We start from the raw sequence: 14,942 nt of genomic DNA on the forward strand, positions 1-14,942 counted from the left end.
AATTTGAATAAACAAAACATTTGAAGTCCTGTAAATATAAGAATAAGGAGATGTGGTATGATTGCCAATGAGACAACTATCCACCAGAGTTTCAATGAAGTGACTGTAAGCAGTTATAAACCACCGTACGGCCTTCAACAAAAAGAAAAACCCATACTATATACTTCATTTTTACAAATAAACATTTTTTTCTTGATGTATGTTAATGTATGATATATACGAACTCTGACTATGAATATCATAATTTTAGGCCAATAATCAAAAAAGTTACCCATTAGGTCTCTATGTTACTTCTATTTTTTTTATATAAAATACTTGATGGAGTAAGTATGAATAGTGTAACAGCTTTCCATTCAAAACAAAAACATAAGACATGTGCTTTAAACCTGTTTCATTATACCATGTGACTTTTCTCATTTAAATAACGCTGACCAGCAAAAAAACTTGGACTTCATTTAAGTTTTATGTCATGTGATTACTGAACTTATTGTATACATGATTTTGTATTTTTCATTGTTCAATTTCTATGAGTAACTTTAGTAATATTTTCCACTGGACATTACTAGTATAACATTTTTAAAAACTACAAAGTAGTTTTATGCAAAATTCAGTTTAGAAATTTTATTAAAAAGTTCCCCTTTTCATCAGTAAAGGTCTTTATGGTTATATTTTATCTAATTTTATTTTCATATTTTGAAAGTCATAAGCTGTGCTTTTTCAAGAAAAAAGTAAATATTAAATGTATTCTGTAAATACTTATTGGTGAAACTTTTTAGAGGCTCTCCATTTTGTTAATACTGTGATCATGCTTTAAGCATGAAAAGCTTGCTTATATTCTTTTATAAGATATATATAAATATATAATCAAATTAAGGTAACAAAAATTAAGATTTGGTAAGGAATAAAAACAAAATAAAACATCTGATTATGATATTTTTTCCCACAAATAACATCTTTGTAGATACATACAAGTTCATTTATAAAATCATATAAAACCAGTTATAAAAATACTTAGATGATAGTCATTTTTCATGACGTGTATAATGTCCTTTGATATTTAAATGAGTTAAGTCACATGGTACAATGAAACAGGTTTAAAACACATGTCTAATGTTTTTGTTTTGAATGGAAGGCTGTTACACTATTCATACTTACTCCATCAAGTATTTTATATAGAAAAAAAATAGAAGTAACATAGAGACCTTATGGGTAACTTTTTTGATTATTGGCCCAAAAATTATGATATTCATAGTCAGAGTTCGTATATATCATACATTAACATACATCAAGAAAAAAATGTTTAGTTTGCAAAAATGAATTTTTAAGAATTATTTTCTGAAGATTTATAGAAGTCAAACGGACTATAATAGTGTCACCTTGTGAACGCAACTCCTGATACCATTTGACAGAAAGCTCTCATACTTTGCAGGATTGTTTGCTATCATGTGTAGTTGACCATATTATACGCTCTTTTTGATTTTACTGTTTTTAGGGGAGTTATGGGACTTAAACCATATTTTGACTATCATACCACAATGACACACAAGTTAATTTTAGGGGACATTTGCTAGGGTGTAACAACCATGATCTTTTTTTAGTGAGAGATACATGTATGTAGAAGCCAGGTGGGCAATTGAGTCACCTTAGAAAGTTTCTTCAAAAAATATTTAGTGTTAGTTTCTTATAATTTATATATAATGTATTTGGTACCTGATTTTTCAAACATTAACAGCATTACTTAAAAGTGCAGTTTGTAATTTAATTTTTCTAATGTATTTCTTATCAGATGCACCCGTTAGTAGCAGTCCTTTGGGGAAACCTTCTGGAAGAGGTGAACGTTCAGATTTGAAGGGTCAGGGTAGAGGTCATAGAGGATTTCCTGAAAAAGGCAGAGGACAAGAAAGTAAACCAAGGTAAAAGATCAGACTGTTCAATGCTTTAGCCTAAAAAGTTTGCTTCATTATTTATTGAAATAATAAGTTACCTTAGCTTGGTGTTGTGGTTTGTAAGTTTGTACCACTTCTAGTTCATAGTGTAGCCATCCTGGTGCCTATTTATTCACTGGAATGATGATTAAAAGAATCATTAATCCTAGTAAAAATTATATTTTCAACTTCTCTGAAAGTATATGGATGAAAAACTTACAGACGTTTTTAGTATGATCAGTTTCTTGCCATTTCTTTTCTGAAACTTAAAGGCCAATTATCTTGGATCTTTATTTGAATGATTTTTGAAAGAGTGATTGAACCTAAAAAAAACAACATTTTCCTCTTTTCCTCTGAAAATACATGATGTATGCACCATATTTTTCATATAAAATGTATGGAAGTCATTTTATTGATAAAAAAAAAATCATTAAAATCAAAGCTGCCAGAGTTTTATTTTTACTCTATGATTTGAACTGAGATGGGGCAATAAGGCCCTTATTTGGCCCAAATACTAGAGCAAACTGAAAAAAATTATCATTCATATTCACAAATTTGTCCTGACTAGACTAAAGTACAAGGTGTTCAGAAAATAAAATCAAAATTCCACATTTAACGAGATACCATGGCAACAAACCATAACAAATTTTGTAAAGTTTCTTGAGATTCCTTGATTATCATCAACTTTTTAAGTATTTAATAGATTGGAAAAGTTTGTGGGCACCCAAGAAACAACTTTATATTTCTGAGAATGTCAAAAGTTATAATAAATCTTCTCATAAATTATATTGTTGTTTTTTAGCTGCACATGAAGTTTTCACAATGGAAATAAAAATCATGTGTACAATTATTGCCAGAATTTTATGAAACTTGTCATAGGTTTATATCAGCAATGTCTTTGTCACTTTCGAAAATAAGCGCTGATCAAGTATTTTTAACGAGATATGCCACTTGGAAATATTAATTAAAATGGAAATCGCAATGCATTTGCTCTGCAGCCTTCATATCTCTAAGATATTAATAAAAAAGTTTAAAAGAACAAAAAATATTTGCTTTTTTTTAGTTATATGTCCTTGTACCTTGGATAGATGAAATATGTGCAACACGGGGGACATTGGAACTCTGTTCTTTTATTCATATGACAAAGCATTCACGAGCATTCTGAGAGTATTGCATGGCAATACATAGTCCCCTACCGATTAAAAATTCATTGTACAGGAACAAAATGCTAACTTGATCTATAACTTGTCATGGTATAAACTATATAACAAATATCAAGTCATTATATTCAAGCATGACAAAAAAGTGTGGAAAACTGATTATTTGAGTGAATTTTCTAAGTCCAAGAACTATAACTCTGCACAAAATCATCAGACCGGTAAAAAATTTGAACTTGATCTGTAACTTGTCATGATAAAACTATATACCAATTATCAAATCAATATCTTCAAGCATGATGAAAAAAAGTGTGGAAAACTGATTATTTGAGTGCATTTTTAAAGTCCAAGGACCATAACTGCATAAATCATCAGACCGGAACAAAATTCGAACTTGGTCTGTAACTTGTCATGGTGTAAACTATATAACAAATATCAAGTCAATATCTTCAAGCATGACGAAAAAAAGTGTGGAAAACTGATTAAGTGAATTTTTGAAGTCCCAAGGACCATAACTCTGCACAAAATCATCAGACCGGAACAAAATTCGAACTTGATCTGTAACTTGTCATGATTAAACAATACACCTAATATCATATCGATATCTTCAAGCACGAAGAAAAAAAGTGTGGAAAACTGATTTGCCGGACTGACAGATGGACAGACGTACGTTGGTAGGGGACTAATAATTAATTGTAACTGAAACTTGATTTATTTTATCTTTTTATAGACATCATGAGAAGAAACTACCCCAGTCTATTGATGAAATGCCAAAATATGAACCACAAGTGCAGAAGGTCGGTGTATTTTATAGCCTATTTTATTGAAAATAGCAGTACCATTATTGAGGTCAATTTATTTTAATACTGTAAAATGTTGATTTTGGCAATTTAAGCTTCTTTTATTTAGATTAAGACAATCACTGGATCAAAGGGGAATGCATGATCATATACAAAAATCTCATAGATTTGTTGGAAATTTTCCATCGATAAATTCATGTGTTATGTATACAAACAAATTTTTTTGGCCATAATACTGATAAGAATAGGCTGTTATGGAAGTACACCACTAATTCATGGCCCCATTGCTTTCTATGTTAAATTCCTCAATTTCAAGCAGGCACAGCTCTTTTATTTTAAGTTCAAATAAAGTGACATTGCATGTCAAAGCAACACTTTATGGTGTCTTGTACTGAAAAAATCAACATACCTTTAATAGTATATAAGAAAGAACTGGTTCCCGGAACTGCAGATGTACCAAAACAGGTACTTCAGATCTGACAAACAGGCAAAATGTACCCTCTTTTTATACGACCGCAAAAAAATTTTTGTGGTCGTATATTGGTATAACGTTGGCGTCGTCGTCGTCGATGTCCGGCTTCGTCGTCGGCGTCGTCCGAAGACACTTGGTTTTCGCACTCTAACTTTAGTTTAAGTGAATGGATCTTTATGAAATTTTACCACAAGGTTCAATACCACAAAAGGAAGGTTGGGATTGATTTTGGGGGTTATGGTAATAACAGTAAAGGAATTAGGGGCCAAAAAATAAGCATTTTTGTAACTTCCAGACATAACTTGTGTGTTAGTGTATGGATCTCTCTGACATTGTACCACAAGGTTCCATATCACTAAAGGAATGCTGGGATTGATTTTGGGGGTAATTGCCTCCAAATTTTAGGAATTAGGGGCCAAAAAAGGGGCAAAAAACAAGCATTTTTCTAGTTTCATGACAATAACTTGTGTGTAAGTGTATGGATCTTTCTGAAATTGTACTACAAGGTTCCATATCACAAAGGGAAAGCTGGGTTTGAGTTTGGGGGTAATTGCCCTAAACGTTTAGGAATTTGGGGCCAAAAAGGGGCCAAAAAACACATTTTTTTCTAGTTTCCAGACAATAACTTGTGTTCAAGTGTATGGATCTCTCTGAAATTGTACTGCAAGGTACCATACCACAAAGGGAAGGCTGGGATTGAGTTTGGGGGTGATGAATCATAATGGGGGTTCAAAAAATTTTGGGGGGGGATTTATTTTTTTTTCCTTTTTTTCTTTTTTTCCTTTTTTGTTTCTTTTAAAATTTTCCATTTTAAGTTGGTTATTTCTGATTTATATTTAAAATCAAATAATAATGATATGGTAGGAGATACACACCAAACAGGATGTGTAAATTATTATATAATAAGTATTGTGCAATAGCAAGAAATTTTCAATTGCACAGTATTGCACAATAGCAAGAAATCTTCAATTGCACAGTATTGCGCAATAGCAAGAAATCTTCAATTGCACAGTATTGCGCAATAGCAAGAAATATCCAATAGCACAATATTGCGCAATAGCAAGAAATTGTCAATTGTACAGTATTGCGCAATAGCAAGAAATATTTAATAGCACAGGATTGTGCAAAAGAAGATACTTCCTATAAATTGCTTATTTCTTGACCAATTTCAATGGGGTTCTTTAATATGCTGAATCTAACCGTGTATTTAGTTTTTGGATTTTGGGCCCCGTTTTTAAATTGGTCCACATTGAGGTCCAAAGGGTCCAAAATTAAACTTTGTTTGATTTCATCAAAAATTGAATTATTGGGGTTCTTTGATATGCCGAATCTAACTGTGTATTTAGATTCTTAAATTTTGGTTCCGTTTTCAAATTGGTCTACATTAAGGTCCAAAGGGTCCAAAATTAAACTTAGTTTGATTTTAACAAAAATTGAATTCTTAGGGTTCTTTGATATGCTGAATCTAAACATGTATTTAGATTTTTGATTATGGGCCCAGTTTTCAAGTTGGTCCAAATCGGGGTCCAAAATTAAACTTTGTTTGATTTCAACAAAAATTGAATATATGGGGTTCTTTGATATGCTGAATCTAACCATGTATTTAGATTTTTGATTTTTGGGCCCCGTTATCAACTTTGTCCACATTGAGGTCAAAAGGGTCCAAAATTAAACTTTGTTTGATTTCATCAAAAATTGAATTATTGGGGTTCTTTGATATGCCGAATCTAACCGTGTATTTAGATTCTTAATTTTTGGTTCCGTTTTCAAATTGGTCTACATTAAGGTCCAAAGGGTCCAAAATTAAACTTAGTTTGATTTTAACAAAAATTGAATTCTTTGGGTTCTTTGATATGCTGAATCTAAACATGTATTTAGATTTTTGATTATGGGCCCAGTTTTCAAGTTGGTCCAAATCGGGGTCCAAAATTAAACTTTGTTTGATTTTCAACAAAAATTGAATATATGGGGTTCTTTGATATGCTGAATCTAACCATGTATTTAGATTTTTGATTTTTGGGCCCCGTTATCAACTTTGTCCACATTGAGGTCAAAAGGGTCCAAAATTAAACTTTGTTTGATTTCATCAAAAATTGAATTCTTGGGGTTCTTTGATATGCTGAATCTAACCATGTATTTAGATTTTGGATATTGGACCATAATAGGTGAATGTCCAATTTAAAATTTTTAAGTTCTTAGACCACATTGATTCTGTGTTAGAAACCTATGCTGTGTCAAATATTTAATCACAATCCAAATCCAAAGCTGTATCAAGCTTGAATGTTGTGTCCATACTTCCCCCAACTGTTCAGGGTTCGACCTCTGCGGTCGTATCAAGCTGCGCCCTGCGGAGCATTTTATTAAAATTTGGTGCAGTTTTTTTAAATATTCAAATTTACACATCAAAAGTGTTCTACAAAATCACCAGTCATTCAGCTTTCTTTTGATACCAAAAATAGCTAAATATTCTACATATTTTGAAAGTAACACTCATGCGTAGGAACTATTTTGTGTTAAATATGTACATTTGTACTACGTTCTGGTATGTGCATTCTGGCCGGGCCCGATTTAGTAGTGTTACACCTTACATTCCAATTTTATCTTAGGATTTAATAGGGAGGGATAGAATTAAGGAATATGATGTCCCAGAGCATGTGAATATGATAACAAATCTGTTTTCCGAATACTTATATATTCTAACACATAATGGCCATGTACGAAATTTTCCCCAGGAACTACAAATAAGAGCTTAATGAATTTAGTTATCAGGCTTCATATGTCATGCTACACTGTGTGATGTTTTATTAAATTCATCAACATATTCCTATTTACTGAATATTTGCATATTCCATCTTGGACCAATAGATATTAGCAATACCACTGTAATAGTGCCAGATGCCTTAAAATTTTCATTGCATTTTTCTAGGGTACTGATATTTAGATAGTGTCAAAACATTTTTCAAAGTGCTTTTGAAGGTTTGTTGATAACACATGTTTTTAGACATGAATCTGTTATAATAGAAAAACAAAGAATATGAGGTATTCATCCATGACACAAAATCAGTACATGTACAGCAAAAAGCAAAGGAACAGTGCTTTTATTGCTTTTCTTCATCTCAAAGTCACAGTGAGTGAGGCCTGTCATGCTTTGCTTCTACATTTCTACTGGCCAATCAATAAATTCATGTGTATTGTTTACAAACAAAGGAGAAGGTCTGGCACAAATTAAAGCTTTAATATGAAAAATCTATCAAATAGGCCATAAAGCGTCACTTTTCAGATGGTTTTTGTCTAAAATGTATGTGGCCGCATTCGTATTAAGTCTCAACCTTTATATATGTTATGTATTATCATCAAATACAACATATATTTAAATATTAAGACTGAACACAAGTGTGGCCACTTCCATTTTAGACAAAAACCGTCTAAAAAGTATCACAATGCTAAAATTGTGAAGATTTCAGTAATTTTGCATGAATTAATGATGCTAGTACCTGATGTATGTGCATTGTATTGTCAAAAATAACCCCATATTTATGTAACAAACGTATTCTTCTTTCCAATAAATAGTTTACACTTTTAACAAATTTGTAAAAGTGCTATGTTTTGGGGCCAAAAAGGGGTCTTACCGGGCCTATTCCTTTATTCAGCCATAATACTGGTAAGAATAAAGAAGTGTATTCAATGAGAATGCAGAAATATGTCAATGTAATGAATAAATACTGTAAATCAACTTATTTTCACGGATACCTCATTTCACGTATAGCCCTTTCTAGCTCATTGCGCAACGATTTAATTTAGGGATTTTCAAATTTACTTGATTTAGTTAAATAAGGAATTATTCAAGTTTTACATATTCGTGACGATTTATATTTGCGTTATTTTTCTACTCGTGGAAGTCGCGAAAATTAGTTGGTTTACAGTAATTCCTGCAATCCAATTAAGTGTTGTGTCTTTACTACTTTTTCATTCTTACATTTTTTTAGGATTTTAGACAACAAAACAAATTTGCTGGATTAGTAGATGAAGATGAAGACAATGGTGAAGAATCCACATGAAAACAAAACTTTCATATTCAATATTAAATGTTGAAAATAAGAGATATCTCTATAAAATGAGCATTTTATATTTGTGTTCTTTTGGAAGATCACCAATGAAATTCTATGACAAGTCTATAATTTATTGATAAAATGAAGCGATTTTCATTTTATATTCTAGTATATGTGTGTACTTGACTTCATTTTCTCAGTACTATCATGTTTATCATCAGAAATTGTCATAAAAGTGCTTTGTTAAAGAATGAATAATTCTATTTTGTTGGAGTACAACCGTTCACATGTGAAAGCTTTCATACTTGTTTTATTTGTCATCATATTCTCATGGCATTGCTATATACTATCATTGTGATTCGTCAGTTTTTATGGGAGTTATTAGACTTTGACCTTGTTTTTGTCTCGCCTTGACAGAGTCAAAAAGCGAGACATAGGTATGCTGTTTCCGACGTCGTTGGCGGCGTCAACAATGTATTAGTTTGTGATTAGGTCTAGTTCATGGTGAACCACTAGTGGTAGGTCAATGATATTTGGTATGCAGTTGTATTAGCATTGGCACATCTCATTACCATGGAGATTATTTGGCCCCACCCCCTCAGTCAAGGTCTATTGATTTTGAAACTTTTCATAGTTTACATGTATTAGTTTGTGATTAGGTCAGTTCAAGGGAAACCATTAGTGGTAGGCCAATGTTAATTGGTGTTCAGTTGTATAAGTATTAGCACATCTCATTTCCATGGAGAATATTTGGCCCTGCTCCCTCAGTCATGGTCTTTTTACTTTGAAACTTTTGCTTAGTTTACATGTATTAGTTTGTGATTAGATCAGTTTAAGATGAACTGCTAATGTTAAGTCAATGATATTTGGTATGCAAATTTATTGGCATTTGCAAGTATCGTTTCCATGGAGATTATATAGCCCCACCCCTGATCATAGTTCATTGACTTTGAAACTTTTACATAGTTTACAAGTTAATGTTTGTGTTTAGGTTTGTTTAAAGGGAACGATTTATAATAAGTCAATGGTATTTGGTATGCAGTTGTATTAGCATTGGCACATCTCATTCCATGGAGATTGTTTAGCTATGTACCTTCAGTCATGGTTCATCGACTTTGAATATTTGCATAACTTACATGTTAAAGTATTGCTATTTTGATTTCAACATTTGCATTATCAAAATTACAAAAAGGCGAGACATATCTCTGTGATAACAGTTTATTTACTATTGTAGCACAATGACACCTTGTGAATGCATCTTCTCTGAGAATGTTTGCCTGAAAGCTTTCATACTTGGTAGGATTGCCTTGTCATAATGTGTTACTTGTCATATTATACTGTCACTTTCATACGACTTACTTTGAAGAGTTATGGGACTTTTTTTAACTATGTGACTTAGTCCTTCTGTTTCTGGCGACAGCTGCAATATCAACAAACTGGTAAAGTTGTGATTTATTAGGTCAGTTTAAGGGGAACAACTTGTGACAGGTCAATAATATTTGGTATGCAGTTGTTATAGCATTGTCATATCTCATTTCCAAGGAGATTTTTTGACACTGTACCTTCAAGTCATTGACTTTGAAGCTTCTGCATAGTTTACATGTTAAAGTGATGCCATTTTAATTTTAATATCTGCATTATACTATCAAAATTACACGCAGTTGAGGCATAACTGTTCAACTTTATACAAATTCAGATTAGAGCCTATAAAATTTCATTGCCTTGAAGAATATTAGCTCCACATGTTGTCAACACTAGAAGGCATGAATAAGGTTGGGTTGACAATTTAAAAGGATTTTCATTAGCCAAGCCTTGTTTAAGTCTGTTTGAATATAGAATTGGGAATGGAAACGGGGAATGTGTCAAAGAGACAACAACCCAGAGTATGCATTTTAAATTGAATTCTCAGAAAATATCCTTAATGACATTTTTCACTTTTTCACATTTTTTTACTTCTCTACCACAATAAAGGGTCCTTTGTTATCATAATGTGTTGGTCAATAACAATATTATATCCACATTTGCTTTCAATATTCACATTTTTAACTTGCTGTAAAAAGCTGTGCCTGGTGTAGCCCTTTTTAATGTGAAAATAAAAGACTCAGCTGAATTTAACCTTTGAATGTGCTCTTTTTCAAATAATGGAACCCTTGAATTAATTTTCAATCAATATTTTTAATACCTTATTGTAAAATATTATTTATTTGAAACGGATCGTTTGGATTCATTGAAAATTTTTAAATGAAAGGCCATGATTGAAAGTGTATCTTTTAAAGAATATCATGTTGACCTGAATGGATGAATCTACATGTATTACTTTCATGACATCTTAGAACTTTCCCCTCAGTAAAACATTCCACATTAACTTATAATGACATCGTTAAAATAATTTCTTGGTAAATTATCCTTGTATTTCTCAGGACCATTCAAGTTTGTCAGAACATACTTATTGTGTTATCATCATAAGAAATTATTTTTATAATATATTAAAGTAACAGATTTCTGTAATTGGAAAAGCATGTTGAAGGCCCATAGACCATAATATGTTTATTTGCTATCACTATTCAATTATAAAAACAGTTTGAAAAATTAAAACCTCTATCTATACAACAATAGGTATACATTTTAAAAGTATTAGAAGCGTGAAATTTCTCTCAATTTGTTTTGTAATATATTACATAGCCCAATTACATTATAATGCTTTCAGTATGTTCTTTATGCATACAAGTCTGCCAATGTTCCTTCATATTTTTGGGGTACCTGGTTGATAGATACATTAATCCTGAATGAATTGTATGTTTCATAAGTAATTTATTTTCCCTATGTGTGTTATTAAGCTGTATCAGATGATTTGCTGATTTATAATTATGAATTAAATGAATATTCAAGAGTTTAATCTGATAATGTACATACAATGTAAATTTTCCTGCAATTAGGGAAAATTTGAATAAAATATTTTAAAGAATGTTTTTTGTTGTTTGTTTTAGTGACCTGAAATGCTCATCCATATAATTGTCATTTGTCGGTACTTATCTGTCATAGAAACAAGCTCACACAGACTTATGTTGTGCGAGTGTAATGTCCCACTGGTTCATTTATTGAGAGAGAAATACTGATAACAAAGCTGATAAGTTCATCTAGAACAAAGCTGATAAGTTCATCTAGCAGGAAGTTATTATACCATTGAACCAATTTGTTGCAGCAGGGGCCTCGGTGGCCGAGTGGTCTAAGCAGTTACTACTGTAATCACTAGCCAGTCAACATTGAGGTTGTGAGTTCGAACCCCGCTCCACTCAACCACCAATCTTAATTGACTAGGATTGTCAGTTTTCCTATCGAAGGTCGGTGGTTTTCTCCGGGCACTCAGGCTTCCTCCACCAATAAAAACTGGCCGCCACGAAATAGCCCAAAAGCGGTGCTTAAAAGTGGCGTTAAAACACCAAAAATCAAAATCAAATCAATTTGTTGCAGTAAAACTAGTTTCAGTTTAGGATTTAGATTTTTGATTTTCATTATTTGGTCTAAAACTGATTTTGGTTTACCCATTTTGAAACAATCAAAAAAAATTCTGATATTGGTTTGTTAAACTGTTGTAATCACAAGAGATGGTTTGATCAGTTCCAGTTTTCAAAAAAAAAATTTTCGGAACTAATTTGACTGAATATACAGGAGGTTTATCAAATGTACAAAAACTGATACTAGTTTAGAGGCAACAAATTAGACCACTATTATTTTGACCTCATATTCATGGTTCAGTGATTAACATCAAGCTTTCTTGATCGGTCAGTTTTTTATCTTAGTAATAGTTCTTCTACATTATAAAATAAGGAGATGTGTTATCATTGCCAATGAGAAAACTAACCACAAGAATCCCTATGACATGTATTTAACCAATTTTAGGTCAACATATGACCTTCAACAATGAACAAAACCATACTAAAGTCTTCATGGATTTCCTTGGGATAGGTGAGCAAAACCACAAAATAAAGTATTCATGAAATACAATCTTTCCTCAACAAAAATTAGTACTCACAAGAATAAATGAATCCACTTGTAGTTAAAACATACACAAAGTATAATCACTAAACAACAAGCAGAACTAGTATGCAGAGTGGACAAAATTTGTAAGTCAAGGATTTGTGGTATTAAACCAAGTGAAAACTTGGGGCTTTCAGGACACAGGGGCCAGTCTTATTTGCAACACACCTTCCAGTGGGAATGAGCAATTTTCTACAATACATTATGTAACTAAAAGTGGATATTAGGCAGACATGATTTCTAAACAAAACAAGTATCAGCAACATTTATCTATTGCTTGTGATGTTGACCATCAAGCTAGAGATTCTGACCTTGACTGAAACACCCTTGGAGTAGTGGTGAGAAACCATACCATCATTAAACATTGATTTCATTGATGTACTCAAGATACAATGCAGAGATGAGTTGTGACAGGCAGACAACAAGATTACTGTTGTGTTTTCATTGTGGATAAAAAGGGCCTTACAAAAGAATTTAAAGAAAAGAATCCATATTGATTATTGCTATATGTAAACATACTCACCTGACGAAAAAATCCAAATGCAAGATTAAATCAATAACTCTCACAATATTATTTCAAGTGTATTAGCTGTTTTTAATTTATTTGTTTTTCATCTTTCCTTTAAGATTAAAGGTTCCTCATTGATGGTCATTTAAATGTAAAGTAGAAAATTGTGTCATTTTAAATGTAAAATAGAAAATTGTGTCATTTTAAATGTAAAATAGAAAATTGTGTCATTCTAAATGTAAAATAGAAAATTGTTTCATTTTAAATGTAAAATAGATAATTGTGTCATTTTAAATGTAGAGTAGATAATTGTGTCATTTATTTAAAATTTGACAGTTGTAAACAATGCAATTACAAAACTACCAAACTCCAAGGTTAATTCAAAAAGGGGGAATTCCATTACAACTTACAAAACCAAATGCTTGACTACATCAACCAATGGAGATGACTGTAAAACAACTGTCATAATCCTGACTTAGTACAGGCATTTGCTTCTCTTCCAGGAATAAAGACCAGGTTGACTACAGTAACTTTTCAGTATATATAATGTTTAAAACATTTAAAGTATTTCTCTTTATTTCCTAAATCAACAAAAGAAATATGCACAAATGCCACAATTTTTTTTAAATAATACATCTTTAATATTCTACACTTAGCAATATTAAGAACATACCATTAGATCTTAATGTTCTTTAGAAAAGAGGAGGCAAGGTTAAAGAATTGGTAGATACTATCAGAAAAAAATCTCTGAAAGTAAAAATGTCTTGATTGGCAAAGTAAAAGGATAATATGATCCATCCATCTAAGTGTTAAAAATGTTAAATTCTAATTTTATCATGATTTAGTGTGATGTGCACCTCTTTCACTCAGACCTTTTTTTAACTTGTGTATAATTTATAATTTCCAAATAACATATTTATCAAAAGACAGCCATTTAATTAGTGATTCTGACCAGTATTGCTTACTGTTTACTAAATGCACAACAATTTATATCTTATGTAGTAAATAATTTTCAGGAGTAATTGTTTAAATTAAACTAGCATGCAAACTATAAAATGTGATACAGGACAAATTTCTAATTGTTTTATTAAGAAAATGGATCTTCTTTTATAAAGAATGTCACATATTACAGACAATAATACATTAAAAAGTGCCTGTCAATGGATTGATACTGTAATACATGTATTAATCATCCAATGTTGATTAAACTTGCCTTAGTGCGAGGTGGCCAATACTGGAGGTCATGTTGGATCAGTATATACTTTGGCAAAGAAGTCTTGAGATCTGCCATAAATTGGATATTTAAAAAATAACATAAAACCGTAAAAATTTCTAGTAAATATAAAAATTACTCTTGTTCTTCAACATTTTGACAAATGACAGTTAAGGATCCAGCAGCAGACGTATGAATTTTATAAATAAATGAGATTTAACTTCTAATTCAAAGATATTCTTCATAACTTTTTAATATCCTCTTGTTTACAAATAAACTTTTTAAGCTACAGGCAGTGTATGTACTGGCACATCCCTTTTGTAAAGAATGACAACAGTTTTAATTAAACACTTATCACAACACAGGTAGGCATGTTCATATATATATATATATATATATTCTTATAAAATAAAAGGCAGTGTCCAGATACCCATCATACAATAAATACAATCATTTGACAAAATAAATTGAACACTAGCATGGAACATTAAATAACCTATTTACATAATAAAGAATGTGCCTAGCATTATTTGTTATTACTATGAATTTTCATCTTCCCCTACAGAGGGTTGCTCTGTAGAATCAGATGATAACAACAGATCTTTCCATCTTTGTTCAAAAAATTTCCTCATTGTGTGACCAGCTTTTCCGACATCTGATTCATCTTCGTTAAAAATCATACAGTTATTGAACACAAGTCTGGTATCGGATGCAAATTCACCTCTAGTTTTATACCTGTAAAAAAATCAATACAGATTTAAGTTGATTCAGTAAAAATGA

The 14,942-nt window shown here is 31.4% G+C and overlaps 2 protein-coding genes across 9 annotated transcripts in view; one reads left to right on the top strand and one right to left on the bottom strand.

The window, feature by feature from the left end:
- Positions 1-11,368, top strand: part of LOC127729705 (eukaryotic translation initiation factor 4B-like) — a 45,198-nt gene extending 33,830 nt beyond the window's left edge. For both annotated transcript variants that reach the window (XM_052237560.1, XM_052237561.1), the window contains exons 14-16: positions 1,787-1,913; positions 3,813-3,879; positions 8,341-11,368. In XM_052237560.1, coding sequence (XP_052093520.1) covers positions 1,787-1,913; positions 3,813-3,879; positions 8,341-8,412 — 266 coding nt within the window. In that variant the 3' untranslated portion in view covers positions 8,413-11,368. The remainder of the gene's footprint in view (positions 1-1,786; positions 1,914-3,812; positions 3,880-8,340) is intronic.
- A 2,139-nt stretch (positions 11,369-13,507) lies between these two features.
- The window catches only part of LOC127729718 (bromodomain adjacent to zinc finger domain protein 2B-like), a 68,492-nt gene continuing 67,057 nt past the window's right edge, over positions 13,508-14,942 (bottom strand). For all 7 annotated transcript variants that reach the window (XM_052237581.1, XM_052237584.1, XM_052237583.1 and 4 more), the window contains one exon: positions 13,508-14,897. In XM_052237581.1, the coding sequence (XP_052093541.1) occupies positions 14,702-14,897 (196 nt within the window). In that variant the 3' untranslated portion in view covers positions 13,508-14,701. The remainder of the gene's footprint in view (positions 14,898-14,942) is intronic.

This window comes from Mytilus californianus, unplaced genomic scaffold (assembly GCF_021869535.1).
Source record: "Mytilus californianus isolate M0D057914Y unplaced genomic scaffold, xbMytCali1.0.p SCAF_2, whole genome shotgun sequence".
Taxonomy (NCBI): Eukaryota; Metazoa; Mollusca; class Bivalvia; order Mytilida; family Mytilidae; genus Mytilus; species Mytilus californianus.